The sequence below is a fragment of the Giraffa tippelskirchi genome, chromosome 5 (assembly GCF_054371585.1).
Source record: "Giraffa tippelskirchi isolate mGirTip1 chromosome 5, T2T-mGirTip1v1.2.pri, whole genome shotgun sequence".
Classification (NCBI taxonomy): Eukaryota; Metazoa; Chordata; class Mammalia; order Artiodactyla; family Giraffidae; genus Giraffa; species Giraffa tippelskirchi.
This window is the reverse complement of record NC_137279.1, coordinates 39,678,085-39,701,407: the sequence shown is the minus strand read 5'-3', so window position 1 is coordinate 39,701,407 and position 23,323 is coordinate 39,678,085. Positions and strand designations below refer to the sequence as shown.

Genomic DNA, 23,323 nt, shown 5'->3' with positions numbered 1-23,323 from the left:
GGACAGGCTGAAATTGTGGGAAAAGTGAAATGAACATCTTAGATGAAGGAAAAGGCGTAAAATATTAGCATGAATATTTTTGTGGAAAGGAAAATGGTCTGGTTCAGCTGAAACCTCGTGTGCATGAGAGGACGGAGGAAAATAACCACAAGGAAGATTAGCAACAGACAGGGGAACAGTTTTAATGTCAGACTAAACAACATGTATTTTATTCTGTATCCAAAGTGGAGAAGTTACAATTAACAGTGAAGTATGACTACTACAGTGCAATTAGAAATAGAGGAGGGCACAAAGTGCTAAGTAAATGAGAGACATAGAATAAGGCTGCTAAAAGGAAAGTGTAGAGGAAACTCTCCAAAGAGATACCATAAAATTGAGTGTTGAAGGAAGAGAGGGTAATCAAATACGGGGAAGGGAGGAGTGTCTAGGATGGGGAGATCAGCCACCAGTGTCTGGAGCCTGCATATCTGTGGGCATAGTGTTTGTCAGGGTTCAAGATCCCTTTTACAGTGGATTTTTTCCATTGTCCTTTTGTTTAGATGTGAGTAATCATTTTTCATTTTTGTGAAACACACACACACACATATGTATATACCTGCTTTCCTGAGCTTCTGCACAGCGTTAGAAAAGCCCTGTTGTGACACCAGTTTGAATTGATTCCAGCCAGATGAAAAAGACTCTTGTTACTTTTGTTATCATTTGTTATTTTTGTAAATTCACAATTTAGGCATTCAGGGTCCCATGCTACTTCCACTTAACTGTCTTTTTTTTTTCTCCATCACCCCAGGATCTCAAACTGGGAACCTCTGAACTTACTATAATACAGCTCTCTTGGAAAGAATATGTTATATAGTTCAGGAATGCTACTGTTTTGGTGTTCAAAATATGAAGATCATTTCCTGCTCCATGAAGGACAAGAAGGGATTGTTTTTGGAATACTTTAGAAACAGAAATGTACATGTAGGACACCACTTCTATTGTAGCATTCCTTTGTCCTGCTGTGAAAGAGTGAGATGAGACAAATGACAGTTAAATATTGAAGGTCACATTATGGGCCTTGAAAACATTTGGGAAACTGTTTTTAGGTAGTGTTAATCATCTATAGAATGTATTAAAGATATTACAAATGATGCTGTGAATAGAATTAATCACTATGTACCTTTTTAATGGGGATTTTACATGCTTAGTTTAAGTAGCATGCCAATTAAAACATTGTTAAAAGAGTACTGAATATCATTCAACTTAAAATATCTAACAAGCTGTTTTCTTTCTTACATCTAGGACAGGGTTGTTTACTCCAGACATGGCATTTGAAGCAATAGTCAAAAAACAAATTGTAAAGCTGAAGGGGCCTTCCTTGAAGAGTGTAGATCTGGTAATACAAGAATTAATCAACACTGTCAAGAAGTGTACCAAAAAGGTAAGTTTGGATTGTGTAACCTTCCAACCAGTAACTACCTGGTTTACCCACTTTCCTACCCTGCTACATGTCTCTCTTTCACTGACCCTCCACTTTGGTATGAAGGTTTTGTGTTTGCTCAAGGGGAAGGATTGTAAAAAGTATTGAGTGGGAATCGCTTTCATGATAGATGGGTTTCACCCCATTTCAAATAGGGTTGTTGTCTTAATCAGGTAAACATCACTTTAGAATAATCAAGTGAATGCCCTAAGCCAATTTTTCCTGTGGTGCATGGTTGGGACTCATTGTTAGGGCAAGGGAATCAGTGAAATAGTATATATCAAAAGGTAATTCTTCTAAGTTTTAAATGAATTCCACTTGAACCTGGATGTCTGGGAAGGGGGCATTGTGGTGTAGTAGTATTCAAATCCTGGCTCTGCTGTTTACTTGCTGTGTGACCTTGAGCATCATACTTAATCCTTATATTTTTGTCAATTTCTCTGTGAAATGGGATGATGATGATAATAGTTATAATATCACCTCAGAGAAGATTAAACAAGATGATGTCAGAAACACAAGGCACACTTAACACATTGATTAAACATAGTAAGTGCTCAGTAAACGGTGGCTAATCTATAAATGGCCATTTTTCTTAGCACCCAATATTCTCCTCCTTGTAATATTTATTGATGGAGAATAGAAAGTAAGAGACTTCCCAATCTGGGGCCTCTTCACTGAGGAACATGGAGGAATTGTGTGGGACATGAAAGGGACACCCCAAATTGAAAAATGTAAGAAGGAAATCAGTGATCATGTTAAGATAGGGTAGGCCTAGCCCTATGACAGTTAATACTGTTACTTCATTTCTTGAAAGTATATTTACTTCTGATTTTGTTGGTTTTGTCACCTTTCCCTTTCTGTATGGTTACTGTGAGTAATGTTCCTAAAGAGCCAGTGGGAAGAACGAGAGAATGTGTGTGAGTATGGGTTCCTAGTTAACTGGTGGAAAACTCAGTAGAAAAAATATAAGTAGTGAAAGAGGAAAAGAGGCTAAACTTAGGAATTTACAATTGTCAATGCTAAAAGAACAGGAGTTCAATGGAACTAGCGTGGGGCCCAGAAGTGGCTCCAGAGCTTCAGAGCCCTTCTCTAGTTTTCTTACTATTCTTCTACCTTGTTCCTTAATGTTATTTTCTCTTCTTTAAAATGGGAAAAGCCCACACAAGGGGATCCCCATAAGGATAACAGCTGATCTTTCAATAGAAACCCTTCAGGCTAGAAGGGAATGGCAGGACATACTTAAAGTAATGAAAGAGAATAATCTACAACCCAGATTACTGTACCCAGCAAGGATCTCATTCAGATATGAAGGAGAATTCAAAAGCTTTACAGACAAGCAAGAGCTGAGGGAATTCAGCACCACCAAACCAGCTCTCCAGCAAATGCTAAAGGATCTTTTCTAAACAGGAAACACAGAAAGGATGTTTCAACACGAACTCAAAACAACAAAGTAAATGGCAACGGGATCATACTTATCAATAATTACCTTAAATGTAAATGGGTTGAATGCCCCAACCAAAAGACAAAGGCTTGCTGAATGGATACAAAAACAAGACCCCTATATATGCTGTCTACAAGAGACCCACCTCAAAACTAGGGACACACACAGGCTGAAAGTGAAAGGATGGAAAAACATATTCCATGCAAACGGAGACCAAAAGAAAGCAGGAGTCGCAATACTCATTTCAGATAAAATAGACTTTAAAATAAAGGATGTGAAAAGGGACAAAGAAGGACACTACATAAAGATCAAAGGATCAATTCAAGAAGAAGACGTAACAATCATAAATATATATGCACCCAACATAGGAGCACCACAATATATAAGGCAAATACTAACAAGTATGAAAGGGGAAATTAACAATAACACAATAATAGTGGGAGACTTTAATACTCCACTCACGCATATGGATAGATCAACTAAACAGAAAATTAACAAGGAAACACAAACTTTAAATGATACAATAGACAAATTAGATTTAATTGATATTTACAGGAGTTTCCACCCCAAAACAATCAATTTTACCTTTTTCTCAAGTGCACATGGAACTTTCTCCAGGATAGATCACATCCTGGGCCATAAATCTAGCCTTGGTAAATTCAAAAAAATTGAAATCATCCCAGCCATCTTCTCTGACCACAATGCAGTAAGATTAGACCTCAATTACAGGGAAAAAACTATTAAAAGTTCCAACATATGGAGGCTAAACAACACGCTTCTGAATAACCAACAAATCACAGAAGAAATCAAAAAAGAAATAAAATTATGCATAGAAACGAATGAAAATGAAAACACAACAACCCAAAACCTATGGGACACTGTAAAAGCAATACTAAGGGGAAGGTTCATAGCAATACAGGCGTACCTCAAGAAACAAGAAAAAAATCAAATAAATCAACTAACTCTACACCTAAAGCAACTAGAGAAGGAAGAAATGAAAAACCCCAGGGTCAGTAGAAGGAAAGAAATCTTAAAAATTAGGGCAGAAATAAATGCAAAAGAAACAAAAGAGACCATAGCAAAAATCAACAAAACTAAAAGCTGGTTTTTCGAGAAGATAAACAAAATTGATAAGCCATTAGCCAGACTCATCAAGAAACAAAGGGAGAAGAATCAGATCAACAAAATTAGAAATGAAAATGGAGAGATCACAACAGACTCCACAGAAATACAAAGGATCATAAGAGACTACTACCAACAGCTATATGCCAATAAAATGGACAACTTGGAAGAAATGGACAAATTCTTAGAAAAGTATAACTTTCCAAAACTGAACCAGGAAGAAATAGAAGATCTTAACAGACCCATCACAAGCACGGAAATCGAAACTGTAATCAGAAATCTTCCAGCAAACAAAAGCCCAGGACCAGACGGCTTCACAGCAGAATTCTACCAAAAATTTAGAGAAGAGCTAACACCTATCCTACTCAAACTCTTCCAGAAAATTGCAGAAGATGGTAAACTTCCAAACTCATTCTATGAGGCCACCATCACCCTAATTCCAAAACCAGACAAAGATGTCACAAAAAAGGAAAACTACAGGCCAATATCACTGATGAACATAGATGCAAAAATCCTTAATAAAATTCTAGCAAACAGAATCCAACATCATATTAAAAAGATCATACATCATGACCAAGTGGGCTTTATCCCAGGAATGCAAGGTTTTTTTAACATCCGCAAATCAATCAATGTAATACACCACATTAACAAATTGAAAGAAAAAAACCATATGGTTATCTCAATAGATGCAGAAAAAGCCTTTGACAAAATTCAACATCCATTTATGATTAAAACCCTCCAGAAAGCAGGAATAGAAGGAACATATCTCAACATAATAAAAGCTATATATGACAAACCCACAGCAAACATTATCCTCAATGGTGAAAAATTGAAAGCATTTCCCCTAAAGTCAGGAACAAGGCAAGGATGCCCACTTTCACCACTACTATTCAACATAGTTTTGGAAGTTTTGGCCACAGCAATCAGAGCTGAAAAAGAAATAAAAGGAATACAGATAGGAAAAGAAGAAGTAAAACTCTCACTGTTTGCAGATGACATGATCCTCTACATAGAAAACCCTAAAGACTCTACTAGAAAATTACTAGAGTTGATCAATGAATATAGTAAAGTTGCAGGATATAAAATTAACACACAGAAATCCCTTGCATTCCTATACTCCAATAATGAGAAAACAGAAAGAGAAATTAAGGAAACAATACCATTCACCATTGCATCAAAAAGAATAAAATACTTAGGAATATATCTACCTAAAGAAACAAAAGACTTATATAGAGAAAACTATAAAACACTGATGAAAGAAATCAAAGAGGACACAAACAGATGGAGAAATATACCGTGTTCATGGATTGGAAGAATTAATATAGTGAAAATGAGTATTCTACCCAAAGCAATCTACAGATTCAATGCAATCCCTATCAAGCTACCAATGGTATTTTTCACAGAACTAGAACAAATCATCTCACAATTTGTATGGAAATATAAGAAACCTCGAATAGCCAAAGCAATCTTGAGGAAGAAGAATGGAACTGGAGGAATCAACCTGCCTGACTTCAGGCTCTACTACAAAGCCACAGTCATCAAGACAGTATGGTACTGGCACAAAGATAGAAATATAGATCAATGGAACAAAATAGAAAGCCCAGAGATAAACCCACGCACATATGGACACCTTATCTTCGACAAAGGAGGCAAGAATATACAATGGAGAAAAGACAATCTCTTTAACAAGTGGTGCTGGGAAAACTGGTCAACCACTTGTAAAAGAATGAAACTAGAACACTTCCTAACACCGTACACAAAAATAAACTCAAAATGGATTAAAGATCTAAACGTAAGACCAGAAACTATAAAACTCCTAGAGGAAAACATAGGCAAAACACTCTCCGACATAAATCACAGCAGGATCCTCCATGACCCACCTCCCAGAATATTGGAAATAAAAGCAAAAATAAACAAATGGGACCTAATTAAAATTAAAAGCTTTTGCACAACAAAGGAAACTACAAACAAGGTGAAAAGACAGCCTTCAGAATGGGAGAAAATAATAGCAAATGAAGCAACAGACAAACAATTAATCTCAAAAATATACAAGCAACTTCTGCAGCTGAATTCCCGAAAAATAAACGACCCAATCAAAAAATGGGCCAAAGAACTAAACAGACATTTCTCCAAAGAAGACATACAGATGGCTAACAAACACATGAAAAGATGCTCAACATCACTCATTATTAGAGAAATGCAAATCAAAACCACAATGAGGTATCATTTCACACCAGTCAGAATGGCTGCTATCCAAACGTCTACAAGCAATAAATGCTGGAGAGGGTGTGGAGAAAAGGGAACCCTCTTACACTGTTGGTGGGAATGCAAACTAGTACAGCCACTATGGAGAACAGTGTGGAGATTCCTTAAAAAACTGGGAATAGAACTGCCATATGACCCAGCAATCCCACTGCTGGGCATATACACCGAGGAAACCAGAATTGAAAGAGACGCGTGTACCCCAATGTTCATCGCAGCACTGTTTACAATAGCCAGGACATGGAAGCAACCTAGATGTCCATCAGCAGACGAATGGATAAGGAAGCTGTGGTACATATACACAATGGAATATTACTCAGCCATTAAAAAAAATACATTTGAATCGGTTCTACTGAGATGGATGAAACTGGAGCCCATTATACGGAGTGAAGTAAGCCAGAAAGAAAAACAACAATACAGTATACTAATGCATATATATGGAATTTGAAGGATGGTAACTATAACCCTATATGCGAGACAGAATAAGAGACACAGATGCATGGAACAATTTTATGGACTCTGAGGGAGAAGGTGAGGGTGGGACGTTCTGGGAGAATAGCATTGAAACATGTATATTATCATATGTGAAACAGAACACCATTCCATGTTCGATGCATGTGACAAGGGCTCAGGGCCGGGGCAATGGGATGATCCAGAAGGATGGGATGGGGAGGGAGGTGGATGGGGGGTCCAGGAAGGGGAACACATGTAAACCCATGGCTGATTCATGTCAATGTATGGCAAAAACTATTACAATATTGTAAAGTAATTAGCCCCCAACTAAAATAAATAAATTTATAAAAAAAAAAAAAAAAATGGGAAAAGCCATAGGCATTAAGGGACCGAGGAAAAAGTAAATGGGGAACAACAAAACAGTCTTTATGTCAGCTCTTCACTCCAGCTCTTCGTTTGGAAACTTGAAGCCATTTAATAATACTTCATATCTCTGATATCCTTGCCTTTACCCCCAAATGCAGTCAGTCTTGTCACTTGTGCGGTATTGGTCTCCTCTTAACTGGCTTGTTGAAGTAACTGGTACCATGTTCTCTATTTAATCCCCTGGGTTGCTGCATACAGGTGTCTTCTTCAGCCAAGAGTTTCTCTTTAGGTTGCCTGTGCTTTCCTGCTCCCACCAGTAAGACTGTCTTCTTTTCAATGGCCAATTGTGCTGTTCGTCCTCAAACTTGTTTAGCCAGCTGTCCTTCTCATTTAAATAAATTGAGTAAATAAATTTATCAAATGCAAGAAAGACTTTTTGATTTTCTTTCCATAAAAACTCAGCTTTGGAATGACTTAAAGGTTAGCTACAAAAGCTCTGCTTTGGACTAGTTGTAGGTAGAATGAAGTTAAAAGGATGTGGAGGGACTTAAAAAACCTAGATGGGCTCTGCATTCAGATTATTTCCCAAGTGTCTTTAGGTTTCCTGTCCACTTTGAAGAAAGAAAAACTGGAAATCATAGACGGAGGATGTGGTTTATGTAAGACAGAAGACACATAACTCCAATCAGCAGATCCATATGCAGAGAACAGGCCTTGGCCTTACATCAAAAGATTGGCACATGTGTGTACATTTATGTTTTAAGTTATATAAAGTGTTTATGGTATGTATGAAACTTTTTTTTTTTTATCATTTCCCATTGTATCCAACTTACTGGAAAACCAACAGTCCCGATGGCATGGGATGAGACGGCTTGTTCTTGGACATTTTTTGGCTTTTATTCTTTGCTTCCCACCCTTTGAACCTCCCTTTTCATTAAGCTCTCTAGATCAGGCGTGGTTGTATATTTATACTGTCTTCTCAAAACATTTTATATGTTGCCTTAAGTAAAGCCTAGCTTTCTTCCTGAGATTCTTGTTTACCCTTCAGCTCCCTTCATTGAAGGATGTTTATTGGCCCAAACTCAAAAATCTAAAGGCCAGGATCAGGTATGACATGGCCTATTTCTCCATTCGTGGCTTCCAAACATTATTCCTTCACTTTCCTATAACAAGTCTTTCTTCAAGGCCCAGGTGTTACCAGCTCTACCAACCTTTTCCCTTCTCTTCATTGTCACCATCAAGTCCTGGTCACGCCCTTGCATGCATCAAGATATTTAGAACTTGGCTTACGTTTTCCCTCTCCATCCTAAACTCACCTTCGGCTCAAGTGACTTCAGTAGAGATCGTGTCCAACACCCAGTAGCTGCTGTTCTTAGAGATCTATGATTCCAGTGATCCTCCATTCATTCCACCCTAGAATCCCACTCCTGTGACCTCTTGCTGTCGTTGTCATGGTGGACAAATGTTCTACCAAAAGATTCTTCAGAAATCTCAAATTCTAAATGTAGGGTTTTCAAAACACTGATTACCCTTTTTTTTGGTTTTCAATTAGTTGGAAAATTAGTAGAAAACCTTAAAGGAGAATTGAAGTTTAGGATCCACTTTGCTGCTAATAAATCTAGCTTGGAAAGCATGGCTGGGATTTGCTGCTGCAGTGGGAGCCTTCTCTTCTGGCGGTAAACCTAAGAGCCCACAGCGGTGGAGAGAGATGTGCACCCAGAGATAGCACAACATGTTTCAGCTAACCTCACACCTATGGGCCTCTCCAGCGAGGGCCATGTTTGAGCAGTGACATAGTATACCTGCCCCATGCAGCAGAGAGCTGTGGGCTGACACAACTCAGGTGCTCACAGGTGGAGAAAATGACAAGGGCATCTCCCATAATACTTTCTCAAGAGGGAAGAAATGTTGGTGGGTTTCTACTTTATGAATGAGGTGTGAAGGGTGCTGGGGAGTAGGAAGAGGGGTTCTTTTCTACACCTAAAATTATGCTGCAGGCTCCCACCCTTTCTCTCACTCCTTTACTCTCCCTAGAAGCAGTCTTTAAGTTCAAAGAGACCTTCAGACCTCTGACTTCTGTTTGTTTTTTTTTAAGCTACCAGTCTCCTCCTGATTTTATTATATTTCCTGACCACTGTATCAGTCTACGTTCAATCAGGAGAGAGAAACCCCACAGCAGTTTGAACAGGAAACAGTTACTATAAAAAAAAAAGTATGAACTGTAACAGGGGCTTAAAGTAGTGAGGGATTGGCTAGTAAGAAGGTAAGAGAGGACTTCCCTGGTGGTCCAGTGGTTAAGAATCTGCCTGACAATGCAGGGGATATAGGTTCAATCCCTGGTCTGAGAAGATGCCATATGCTGTGGGGCAACTAAGCCCACAACTACTGAGGCCCATGTGCCTAGAGCCTGTGCTCCACAAGAGAAGCTACTGGAATGAGAAGCCTGTGCACCATAACAAAGAGTAGTCCCCACTCACCACCACTAGAGAAAGCCTGCACACAGCGAGGAAGACCTAGTGCAACAACCAAAAATAAATTAAGTAATTAATTTTCAAAAAAGAAGTTAAGAGAATGACTGAAGATAGGAGTAGAAGCTATAAGGAGCAGTTACTAAGGTGCTACCTTTAGGGGAACACCCAGCAAAGAGGGACCCTACCCAGAGCTAAGACTGGGACTTCTTGAAGAGGACCTAGATGTGGCTCATTGGATGGCAGAAAAGTAGTGTTATGCTGCAGAATTTGCTGGAAATCTGCCCTCTGGAACATGCTGGGAGGGAAAAGGTAACCGTGGGGAGGATTCTCCCTGGAGACACTCTTACAAAAACTGTTCAAGGTGAGGGTACCTCTACCAGGGGGGCTGTGACTGCCTTGCACTGAAGTAGGCTGCTTCAGCCTGTCTTTCCCTCCAACAGTGTCTCTCTAGGCTCTGCCTCTCCTAATAAAACCTCTCATGGTGCCAGCGAGCAATGAAAAAATACTTTAAGGGCCCAGGATTATTTTCACAGAGAGGGCAAGAAGCTTGAATTTGGAGCTGAGAGGCAATACATTAAGAAGCAGTACATTTACCTTTTGGGCCTCCCTGGTGGCTCAGATGGTAAAGCATCCTCCTGCCATGTGGGAGACCTGGGTTTGATGCCTGGGTTGGGAAGATCCCTTGGAGGAGGTCATGCGACCCACTCCAGTATTCTTGCCTGGAGAATTCCCATGGACAGAGGAGCCTGGTGGGCTACAGTCCATGGGGTTGCAAAGAGTCAGACATGACTGAGTGACTAAGCACACATTACTTTAATTCCTTTTGGATTAACTTTGCCATCTGCTGAAACACTAAGGGTGGTCAAATTTACTATTTGTCTTTTATTTCCCTTTTCCCCAGGTTGATGACAAGCTTGAAAATAGTTGTCCATCTGTGTGGATTAGTGCCACATAATATAGCCATGGTCTTCAGCATTTCATTTGTTAGTGACTTGCCGTGTTTGCCACAATAGTGATGTTAAACTTTTAGCACCCTTTTTAAGATGCTTTGCTCATCACTTTCAATAATGATTTCACAGAGAAAATAGAGGCTATACATGGGAACATTAATTTCTAGCCCCCAGTTCAGTTCAGTTCAGTCGCTCAGTCATGTCCAACTCCTTGCAACCCCATGAACCACAGCACGCCAGGCCTCCCTGTCCATCACCAACTCCCAGAGTCTACCCAAACTCATGTCCATTGAGTCAGTGGTGCCATTCAGCCATCTTATCCTCTGTCGTCCCCTTCTCCTCCTGCCCCCAATCCTTCCCAGCATTAGGGTCTTTTCCAATGAGTCAACTCTTTGCATGAGGTGGCCAAAGTATTGGAGTTTCAGCTTCAACATCAGTCCTTCCAATGAACACCCAGGACTGATCTAGTTTAGGATGGACTGGTTGGATCTCCTTGCAGTCCAAGGGACTCTCAAAGAGTCTTCTCCAGCACCACAGTTCAAAAGCATCAATTCTTCGGTGCTCAGCTTTCTTCACCGTCCAACTCTCACATCCATACATGACCACTGGAAAAACCATAGCCTTGACTAGACGGACCTTTGTTGACAAAGTAATGTCTCTGCTTTTTAATATGCTATCTAGGTTGGTCATAACTTTCCTTCCAAGGAATAAGCATCTTTTAATTTCATGGCTGCAATCACCATCTGCAGTGATTTTGGAGCTCCCAAAAATAAAGTCTGACACTGTTTCCACTGTTTTCTAGCCCCCAAACCTATGTCTATTCCCTATCATACCTCTTCTTCTCCTTTTCTCTGTCATGGTGTTAATCCTGACCAAGGCTGGGTTTTTACTTGTACTCTCACCTCCTTAAGGAATTTACTCTTTGGATTTCTCGGTTTCCTGAATCATCACCCTCTTCATCATATTTAAAAATAAGTCAATGTATAAATATATGTATGTCTCTTCTGACTTATAAGTAACAAAAGCCTGTCTTCTGCTCTATTTCTGTCCTTTTTTCATGGCCAATATTCTTGGTAAAAAAAAAAAAAATTTATGCTTCTATATCTTTCTCATCTTCACTTAACTCCTTAACACTCTGAACTTTGGCTTCAACCCACCATTTTACTGGAATAGTTATGATAAAAGTTAACCAGAGACTTGATTGCCAAATTGAATGGGCACTCTTATTCCCAGTTGTATTCTACTCTTTTTTTTGAAGATGACACCTCTCTTGGATTCTCTTTCATGTTTCTCATGATTCTTCCTCCATCTCCCTCAAGAGTTTACCCACTTTTGCCTGCCTCTAACCACCAGAGTCCCCAGCATTTGCTTCTGGTTTTCTTCTCTTCTCTTTTCCTTTCTCCAGATGATATCTCCCATAGTTCAGCTACCACTTAAAACATTGTTGATTCCCAAAGTTATACTGCTGATTCAAGCTTCTTAACCAAAATGGTCTACTCTATATTCTACTGCAATGCCTCCTTTTCTTACTTAAGGTCCTAAAAAGGTTCCCCCCACCCCCACCCCCTAAAAAAAAACCTAAATTACTCCAGTGACCTCCTAACTGATCTTATTACTTCTAATCTGGTCATCTTCAAATTCATTCTCCTCACTGTTATCAAAATGGCCTTTCTAAAATATGTGCACAAACAAAACAACAAAAAAGATCTCAAAACAGCTAAAAAAATATATGTGAACATACTTTTTGCCTGTTCCTTCAAAATTATTTAATGGCTCCTTATATCTTAAGAAAGTTCAAATCATTTATGGTTGTTTTTAGTTTCACCATTTGATCCCTGAATACTTCTCCAGCTACATCTGTTGTCACTTTTTGCTTGCTTCAGCCATTCTAAATGATTTTTTTAATTCACAAAAGTTTTTCCTGCCTTTAATATTTTCACATGTGATTTTGTTTGTTTAGAAAGTCTCCTTAAGATACAGCTCAATCATCATGTTTCCTGAAGAGCTTCTGTGAACCCTTTCTTGGTCTCCATCTCCACTCCCTTCTTGGTGCTTTAATTGTCACCCTGTGTTTACTTCTGTCATAGCAATTATGATACTGCATTGCAATCTGGAATTTATTCATTTAGGTGAATGCCTCCTGTTGCTGATAATAAGCTCCTTTTAAAAAGAGCTGTCTTTTGTCTTCTTATCCTTGACACCTAATACAATGATTAACCATACATAAGAGATATTCTATAAATTCTTATTAATAATTTAGATATTCTAAAGTTATCCTGATGCTAAAGAAATCTGTACTTAGTTTAAAAAGAATATTTTATTCAGGGTTAACTAAAATATTCTTTAAAAAATTTTTTTTAAAAAATTCACTCCTTTTAAAAACTTTTTTGTTTTATATTGGAGTATAGTTGATTAAAAATGTGTTAGTTTCAGGTGTACAGCAAAGTGATTGAGTTATACATATACATGTATCTATTCTTTTTCAAATTATTATCCCATTTTGATTATTACAGAACTTTGAGCAGAGTTCCCTGTGGTATACAGTAGGTCCTTGTTGGTTATCTATTTTAAATATAGCAGTGTGTAAATATTGATCCTAAACTCCCAATCTATCCCTCCCCCCATTCTTTTTCCCAGATCTTGGATCATCCTCACTATCATTATTCAGAATTATTTTTGCTATCTCCACTTCACTTAGTTGTTCTTCTGGGGTTTTATCTTGTTCCTTCATCTGGGACATATTCCTCTGCTGTCTTGTTTTGTATAACTTTCTGTGATTGTGGTTTCTGTTCCACAGGCTGCAAGATTGTAGTTCTTCTTGCTTCTCCTGTCTGCTCTCTGGTGGATGAGGCTATCTAAGAGGTTTGTTCAGGCTTCCTGCCAGTTGTGATTGGTTTCTGCCCACTAGTGGGTGGAACTGTGTCTTTTCCTTCTGATGGGCAGGGCTGTGTTCAGGAAGACTTTAAGCAGCCTATCTGCAGATGAGTGGGTCTGTGTTCCTGCCTGGTTGATTGTTGGGCCTGAGGCATCCCACCACTGGAGCCTACAGGCCATTGAGCAGAGCCAGGTCTTAGGGAGGAAATGGTGGCCTCCTGGAGGGCTCACGTCAGTGAGTACTCACCAGAACTCCTTCTGCCAGTGTCTTTATCCCTACAGTGAGCCAAACCCCCCTCACCTCCAGTAGGTCTGGCCCAGTCTCTTAAAAGGTCGCTGCTTTTTCTCTAGGTCCTTGTGCACACTTGTGTGTACCCTTTAAGGGTGAAGTTTATGTTTCCCCCAGTCCTGTGGAATTCCTGCGATCCAACCCTGCTGGCCTTCAAAGCCACTTTCTCTGGGGCCTCCTCCTGTTGCCAGATCTCCAGCCTGGGGATCCTTATGTGGGGCTTAGGACTTTCACTCCTATGGGAGAGCTTTTGTAGTGTAATTATTTTCCAGTTTGTGGGTCGCCTACCTGGTGGGTCTGGGATTTGATTTTATCATGATTGCACCCTTCTACCATCTCCTGTGGCTCCTTCTTTGTCTTTGGATGTAGGATATCTTTTTGATAGGTTCCAGCATTCTTTCTTTTTTTTGTGAATGGTTGTTCAGCAGTTAGTTGTGATTTTGGTGTTTTTGTAATAAGGAGTAAGTGCATGTCCCTCTACTTCACCATCTTGCAAGTTCCTCTAGCCAATCCTTTTCAAATGATAAAAATCTGGATGGGTTTTCTTTCAAGTATCTATTCTTTTCCTTACTCCTTGATTTAATGTTCTTGATTTTTGGCCTTATTATGTCTACCTTAAACTCTTTTTACTTTGAAACTGGTCTGATTAAAGTCGTTTGTAAAGCAAAATAATCCTAATTACAGTTGAGTATGCCACACCTTAATTTACTTGGCCCTTTTTGAGCACAACCCATAAATAAGATGGAGAAAGAAATGGCAACCCACTCCAGTACTCTTGCCTGGAGAATCCCAGGGACGGGGGAGCCTGGTGGGCGGCCGTCTCTGGGGTTGCACAGAGTCGGACACGACTAAGCGACTTAGCAGCAGCAGCAGCAGCATAAATAAGATGACCGTATAATTTATTGGCCAACATAGGACATCTTTGAGATTGAAAGGGGGAACTGTGAGTACTTTCACTTGAATAATATGAGTAAACCAAGACTGCTCCAGGCAATCTGAAATGCATAGTTACTCTCACTGTATTGTGGATATATATATTCTATAAGATGGTATGGAAAAACCCAAACAAACTTTTTGGCCAACCCATTGTACATACATGCATATATATTTATAATCTTAAAACAGTATTTTCATTTACAATGCCTCATGTTGAATTTCTTATGTGTAAAATATTTAACTTTATTTTTCTTAAGCCACATAAATAAACATCATTGAAAAACATGGAATTTATGCATGTTCACATAACAGAGCACAAAGCTAAACTGGGGGAGTGCAACTATTTCTTGGATATGTTCTCATTGCTGTCTCTGGGACACTGGAGGACAGGACAGGGACTTTGAGTTTTATGAGTAATTTGGCTTCACTCCAGGGACATCTCAACTTTGGAATTTCTCTGGTGGGCATCATCTTTCAGCTGCTTTTCTCTACCTCCTCTTCTCCAGTACATCGTCGCAGGGTCTTGAGCTTCTTTGCAGGAAGCACTGAGAGGAACAGCTTGTTTTTTTAACTACAGTTTAGCAACTGTGCCATTTATTGGCCTCTTGGGAAGCCACATTCTTGGATCACCATCATACCAATTAATTGATTTTTTTCCTCTGCTTAGAAAAAAGCTTTTCAGAGAAATAAAAAAGATATGCTAGCTGATTATTAGAAATACTGGGAAAGATTTTTCATTAAAAGGTTATGTGAGAAAAAAATGCTGAGTTTTGTGGAATATTAGGTAAGTAAATATCTGACTCTGAATACACATAACTAAGCCAGTGAATCTGAAGACCTTACCATGACTTTCAAGACCCTGCATGATCTTGCTCCTTCTCATTTCTAAACTCCTACTCATCTCCCTCCCCACAGTCCACTCTAGCTACACTGGTTTCCTTGTTTCTTCAACAGATCAAGGAGATGTGGTGGCAGGGCCTTTGCATTTCTCATTCCCAGTGTTGAAAATACTCTCCCTCAAGATTCCTGCATGGATCACATCCTCACTTCTTTCAGGTCTCTGCTCAAATGCCACGTGATCAAAGTCTTCCTCTGACTTTTCTACCTACAACTGCACATGCTTCTCTTTGAACACACACACACACACACACACACACACACACACACACACACACACACACACACACACTCTCTCATCTACTTAGCAAACTTTCTTCGCAGCACATATGATCACATGAATTACACTATATACGTCTTTTGTTTTTGTTATTGGACAGTAAAGGGACTTGGAGCTTGGAAAGTAGAGTGTAAGCTCCCTGAAAGTAGGGACTTGGTTTGTTAAGCTCATCACTCTAGTCATAACCCCTAAACAGCAGATTTTCAGTAATAATTATGGAATCAATAATTGAATACAGAATCATGTCTCATTGACTTGGTAGGCAATTATCATTTTGGCTAAAGTAGTCATTTGAGTACCTTTCATGAAAGCTTATAGGAGGAAGGAGAAGAGCTGCAAAGGATCATGCTTAAATAGGATTTTTTTTTTAGGTCTGGATGGATCTGCTCTGGTTTTCAATCTGTACATAATGACTTACATTTCACCTCTTCTAATGATTGGCTGTCCACTCAAACACTTGCTTTGCATACAGCCAGATGCCCTATTTAATGGACCATGGTACTAAGATTTTAAATCAGACTGTGCATTAAAGTTTGAGTAATGTATTGAGTTTTATTCAAAATTCAGTGTATCAGTGGTAAAGAATCCACTTGCCAATGCAGGAGACATAGATTGGATCCTTGGGCCAGGAACATTCCCTGGAGGAGGAAATGGCAATCCACTCCATATTCTTGCCTGGAATACCCCATGGACAGAGGAGCCTGGAGGGCTATAGTCCATAGTGTTGGATACAACCTGGCGACTGAGCATGCATGCACATATGAAATTCAGTCCTGGGACTTGGCTAAAAGTCAAGAGATAGGAATCTCACCTTTTAATTTCACAATTCATTAAAAGATTCGTGATCTTTGCAATTAATTCTTAATTTATAATTTACCCTGGCCCCTGCTTTTCCTCTTGCCTTCAGTATGATTTTTCTTGTTCCATTTTAACCACTCAATAATGTCTATAAGAAATAAATGTGAAGTGATGATGAAAATCCAATTATTGTCTTCAGATGTTTTTTGACCCAGCACCAACCCCACTCTGCAGTTCTGTTCAGATGTTTTCTGAATAACTTAATGAGACAATGGCTCCCCTGACTATCTTTCAGCTCTGTTTCACTCAAGGCTGGACTTTTTGTTTCAATTCCTTTGTTATTGTTTAGTTGCTAAGTTGTATCCGACTCTTTTGTGACCCCATGGACTGTAGTCCGCCAGGCTCCTCTGTCCATGGGATTTTCCAGGCAAGAATACTGGCGTGGATTGCCAATTTCTTCTCCAGGGCATCTTTCCAACCTAGGGATCGAACCCTTGTCTCTTGCATTGGCCAGCAGATTCTTTACCACTGAGCCACAAGGGAAGCTCTTTTAACTCCTTAGCATCTGCTAAATAACACTAGCATTCTCTTCATTCCTTTGTTTAGAAGAAATGATAAGGTCAGAAACATGAAGGAGAACATACCAACTTACTACATATGTTCTTCTTTCACAGACCCCACCATTTCTTCCATTATTTGTAGAAAATACTTGAGGTTTGGGATTTACCCACTTGGAGAGAGAAGGAGGGCTAACAGCATTTCTTTCTGACTGCTTTACCCAAGGCCACCTGGATGGACCCTGGCCCTTTCTCTTTTTACCAGCTTTACTTACATCTTCTTAGAGCTCTCACATGTCCACCCCTAAAATATCAAATCATCAATAAATTTACCCTTGTGCAGTTTCTTGACCCGTTTGTACTACAGTTTTTCCTCATCTTTGATCACTTTTGTAAATGTGAATACTTCTGTTTTTCCTTTTTTCATAACAAATGTGTTGTGCCCAAATAAGTATTCTCTCATCTCCTGAATAAAGCCAATATTATGCTACATACAAATTAAAAATCACTAAGGGTTTTGGGGGCAGATTTTAATTCACATAAATAGAATGAAACTATTGTATGCTTTTATGAGGCTGGCAGGCTACAGTCCATGGGGTTACAAAGAGTTGGACACGACTGAGTGACTAACACTTTTTCTCTTTCACTTTTCATAAGCAGTAAAATCATTATTGCTACTCAGTTTGTAGTACATGGCCAACACTGGATGGTTTATAGCATTTTGATCAAAACAGAGCCCATACTTTTAGGTCAGCCAAATCAACCAACTCAGATCATGCACATAAAAGAAATTTTATTCTATTTTTAGTTTATTTTCTCATTTATGTTTGGTATGCAACTGTGAACACATGGTTACCTGATAATCTGAGTCTTTGCTTAAGGCATTGAACTAGTCACTCTTGAAGGTATAGAAATCTTGCCTGACCTTGTATCTGTTCCAAGAGAAACCTAACAGCATGGCTCTCATGATCTGATTAATCAATGGTTAATACACTTTATAAGCTTATGATTTATTTTTATTGTATAGAAATGTCTTTCAAGTGATTTCTTTTTTCTTCTAGGGAAAAATGTGGTCCATGCTTAAAATTAAATTTTTATACTGACATTTCATCAAAATAATTAAACACTATCCTAAATAATACTTAAAACATTGGATTTTATTAAAATATGTTTTTGTATATAAAAAATGATGGTACTATAATACTTGTCTAAGAACATGTGCAGTTCACATAATTAAAATTAAAATGAAAGCAGAATTAAAATTTTCTCTTAGAATTATATATTTAAAATTTTGATTTCTAAATACATGTATGTTGTATTATTGATCCATTGAATCTTCATTATTATTTAAGAATATGCAACATAGTTTTAACATAAGCTATTTAAAAGTAATTTATCATTTAACAGTTGTTCAGCTTTGTCTGGAAGCTTTATTATCATTGTTTAAGCATCAAATCTTCTGAGGCCTTCTCAGAGCAGATTTAACTTACTACTTTGTGTTTCTCCTTGCTTTTTGTGAGATCTTTCTCTTGTATGACAATTATCTGTATAATCAATCTGCCACTCAAAACTGTGGTTTTTAAGATCAGGTGCTTTGACATAAACTGAGCATAGAGCTGCCTTTTGCATGTGCCCAGTGAATGTTTAAGTGAATGACTGTGAAATAAATTTAAGAATATAAAATCATTATATCCAATAGCAAAGTCTTAATTCCTTCATCCTGTATAAATCAATTTGCAGAATATTTAAGTAATTAATACAAGAATAAAAATCTAATGATGATTTCTAGATCAATATTATATTGGCATACGTGATTAGAATTTTGATGACTGACAAAATAAATGTGTTCTTACAGTGGTAAGCTTTTAATTCAACATCCTGAGCAAAAGAGATTGAAAATTTTAATGACAAGCATTTGAGAAAACTGATTGCATCTTCAGTAAGAGATATTGAAGAGCAGTGAGGGACTGAAATGAGTGATCAGTTGAGTATCTGTTGAAGCTAAGTAGAGAGCCAGGCAAACTGAGCAGTGAAAAGTGAAAGGGATCCTGTTAAATGAGCTAATGAAATGAGTGGGAGAAAGCCCACTCAGAAGTCATTTCGAATGTCAGTAGGACATTTTTTTTTGGCCTTCTTTCTGTATGTATCATGAAGAATCAGAACTGGACTATTACATTTGAGGGCCAGCAATTAAAATCATCGTTTTGATTTTTGTGCTCCTGCAACCTTTTTACACTCCTACAGACCTTTTAAGATCAAGCAGTGAGAAACCATACTAACTTCATTCCTGCCTTTCAGTAATGCCTAGATATTTCACTGATTACTGTCTCCCTCAATATTTCTCCTCCTTTGCCTCCATGAGGGCAGTTCTTCTACTGTGTTCTCTTTCCTTTTTGTTCCACTTAGAATTTAGGCTCATTTACTTCCAGTTATCTCAATTACTCAATTTAGACTTCCCTGTAGCTCAAATGGTAAAGAATCTGCCTGCAAGGCAGGAGACCAGGGTTCGATCCCTGAGTTGGGAAGTTCCTCCGAAGAAGGGAATAGCAATCCACTCTAGTATTCTTGCCTGGAGAATTCATGGACAGAGAAGCCTGGTGGATCACAAAGAGTCGGACATGACTGAGCGACTAACACACATAATACATCTCAATTATAGATATAAAAATATGGCTCTAGTGGGTTCCTTTCTTGGTGAAATTGAGCTTGGAAAGATCAGGAGACACACAAAAAAATCAGCCCCCTGCCAAGGGCAGTAGGTTGGAGGGTTCTTAGTTGTTTCTACTTCATGGGGTACTCTTGTCATTTTGGCCTTTCCTTGACATATTGATGTCTGCATATGAGCCTGGGATCCTTCATCTATCACGTATTTAGTTTCTGAATAAATATTTATATTGCCACTCCTTGGTGTTTTAGAAATAATCTGCTGTAATCCATTTTCCTAAATGTTGTTATAGGCATTCCTGCCCTACTCAGTAGACCACTATTGCTTTTGCAGTCACTTGTCTGCAGGAGCATGGTTCTCTGTTAGTGTGGCTGTCATTGAAAGCAAGTGTGCACTGATAGCTTGGGGTGATGTCTGAGTGAAGACAAGGAGCAGTTGCTCGGATGGTCTAGTGCAGGCTAGTGGTTACTCCTGAATGTATCACCTAGGTTCTCATTAGTCAAGGAGAAGGACAAACATTTATCAGCTATCCCTTCCATACTTAGAAACTTTTCATAGGTCACATAAAAATTAACTTGCAATGTTCTCAGAGTATAAAGGGTGATACTATGAGATGATGTTACTTTCCTCGAAGAATGTTTCCAGAACTCATAATGGAAGCTGCATTTGTATCTTGAAGTTATTCATGGAATAAGCCCTTAAATGAGCGCATATCTCAGGATTCAGCTAGAGTCTCAGTGAGGGGTAGTGGTTTCTGGTGATCTCATAAAAAGACACCGGGCTGTGAATTTTGATGTGAACGTGCCACCAGGTTTCTATGCTTAGGAAGCATCACCACATAGAAAGCTAATGGAGGTGTCACGATGGTGTGATCACTCACCTAGAGCCAGACATCCTGGAATGTGAAGTCAAGTGGGCCTTAGAAAGCATAACTATGAACAAAGCTAGTGGAGGTGATGGAATTCCAGTTGAGCTATTTCAAATCCTGAAAGATGATGCTGTGAAAGTGCTGCACTCAATATGCCAGCAAATCTGGAAAACTCAGCAGTGGCCACAGGACTGGAAAAGGTCAGTTTTCGTTCCAATCCCAAAGAAAGGCAATTCCAAAGAATGCTCAAACTACCGCACAATTGCACTTACCTCACACGCTAGTAAAGTAATGCTCAAACTTTTCCAAGCCAGGCTTCAGCAATACGTGAACAGTGAACTTCCAGATGTTCAAGCTGGTTTTAGAAAAGGCAGAGGAACCAGAGATCAAATTGCCAACACCCGCTGGATCATCGAAAAAGCAAGAGAGTTCCAGAAAAACATCTATTTCTGCTTTATTGACTATGCCAAAGCCTTTGACTGTGTGGATCACAATAAACTGTGGAAAATGCTGAAAGAGATGGGAATACCAGACCACTCTACCTGCCTCTTGAGAAACCTGTATGCAGGTCAGGAAGCAACAGTTAGAACTGGACATGGAACAACAGACTGGTTCCAAATCAGAAAAGGAGTATATCAAGGCTGTATATTGTCACCATGCTTATTTAACTTATATGCAGAGTACATCATGAGAAATGCAGAGCTGGAGGAAGCACAAGCTGGAATCAAAATTGCCACAAGAAATATCAATAACCTCAGATATGCAGATGACACCACCCTTATGGCAGAAAGCGAAGAAGAACTAAAGAGCCTCTTGATGAAAGTGAAAAAGTTAGCTTAAAGCTCAACATTCAGAAAACTAAGATCATGGCATCTGGTCCCGTCACTTCATGGGAAATAAATGGGGAAACAGTGGAAACAGTGGCTGACTTTATTTTTGGGGGCTCCAAAATCACTGCAGATGGTGATTTCAGCCATGAAATTAAAAAGATGCTTACTCCTTGGAAGGAAGTTTATGACCAACCTAGATAGCATATTAAAAAGCAGAGACATTACTTTGCCAACAAAGGTCCATCTAGTCAAGGCTATGGTTTTTCCAGTGGTCATGTTTGGATGTGAGAGTTGGATGGTGAAGAAAGCTGAGCATCAAAGAATTGATGCTTTTGAACTGTGGTGTTGGAGAAGACTCTTGAGAGTCCCTTTGAGTGCAAGAAGATCCAACCAGTCCATCCTAAAGATCAGTCCTGTGTGTTCTTTGGAAGGACTGATGTTGAAGCTGAAACTCCAATACTTTGGCCACCTCATGTGAAGAGTTGACTCATTGGAAAAGACCCTAATGCTGGGAAGGATTGGGGGCAGGAGGAGAAGGGGACGACAGAGGATGAGATGGTTGGATGGCATCACCGACTCAATGGACATGGGTTTGGGTAGACTCTGGGAGTTGGTGATGGACAGGGAGGCCTGGGAAGAAGGCAATGGCACCCCACTTCAGTACTCTTGCCTGGAAAATCTCATGGATGGAGGATCCTGGTTGGCTGCAGTCCATGGGGTTGCGAAGAGTCGGACACAACTGAGCGACTTCACTTTCACTTTTCACTTTCATACATTGGAGAAGGAAATGGCAACCCACTCCAGTGTTCTTGCCTGGAGAATCCCAGGGACAGGGGAGCCTGGTGGGCTGCTGTCTATGGGATCGCACAGAGTCGGACTCAACTGAGCGACTGAACTGAACTGAACTAATGTGAGGTGTTAGTGTTATCTTACTAATATGCAAGTGCTTTTTAATATAAATGGAATTAAAGTTTGCTTGTCATAAGCCATTTTCTCCATTTCTATTGCTGCTGTCCTGGTCCAAATCTCATGATTTCCCACCTGAAACCAAAATTCCTAACAAATCTGCAAGGATCTGCCTGATCTAGCCCCTGTTTACCTTTCTAGCTTTGCCTGAAGACCACACCCTTGCTCTCTGCACTGAACTTCCTTTACTTCTCTGACCACTCATTGTCCCTGTCCTCCAGCACCTTCACACAGGTTCCTGTGCTTGGCAAGCTCCAATCTTCCCACAACCACTCCCACACAACTTTACCTGACTGCATCCTCTTTTAGATTAGGCTTCCTTGAACATCCTTGTATCATCCTTTTCTTCTTCCTCCTTACACTGAGAACAACTATAATTCATTCATTCACTTTTGCAAACTAAATTTTGGACAATTACCTGAATAATTTATATGGGATAAGTGGTTGACATGTATTATTTCTACAGTTTTGCCAAAAATGTGTACATAAAAGCCCATATGTTAGGGAAGAATTTTTAAAAAATGATCTCTGTGGTTCATGGAATGAATCATCCTCAAAGAGTTATGGACATGACCATGAACTCTAAAGTCCTTGGGGTGGAATTCAGGACCCACTGATTTTGAACTGTAGAGTCTTGGGCAAGTTATTTAACCTCTCTGGGCTTTGCTTTCCTCCTCTATAAAACAAGGTTAATCATCAGATCTATCTTTTATGACTATTGTGCATTTTTAAATGAGGTAATTCATGCAGTGCTGGAACATGGTAAGCGCTCTATAAATGTTAGTCATTATCATCCTTTTCATCCTCATTTCTGTCTTCTTCTTTGAACTTTATTAAGT

At 39.2% G+C, this 23,323-nt stretch overlaps 1 protein-coding gene across 17 annotated transcripts in view; it reads left to right on the top strand.

Moving 5' to 3' along the window:
- Window positions 1-23,323, top strand: part of DNM3 (dynamin 3) — a 653,888-nt gene that overhangs the window by 273,395 nt on the left and 357,170 nt on the right. For all 17 annotated transcript variants that reach the window (XM_081489464.1, XM_081489460.1, XM_081489461.1 and 14 more), the window contains one exon: window positions 1,282-1,420. In XM_081489464.1, the coding sequence (XP_081345590.1) occupies window positions 1,282-1,420 (139 nt within the window). The remainder of the gene's footprint in view (window positions 1-1,281; window positions 1,421-23,323) is intronic.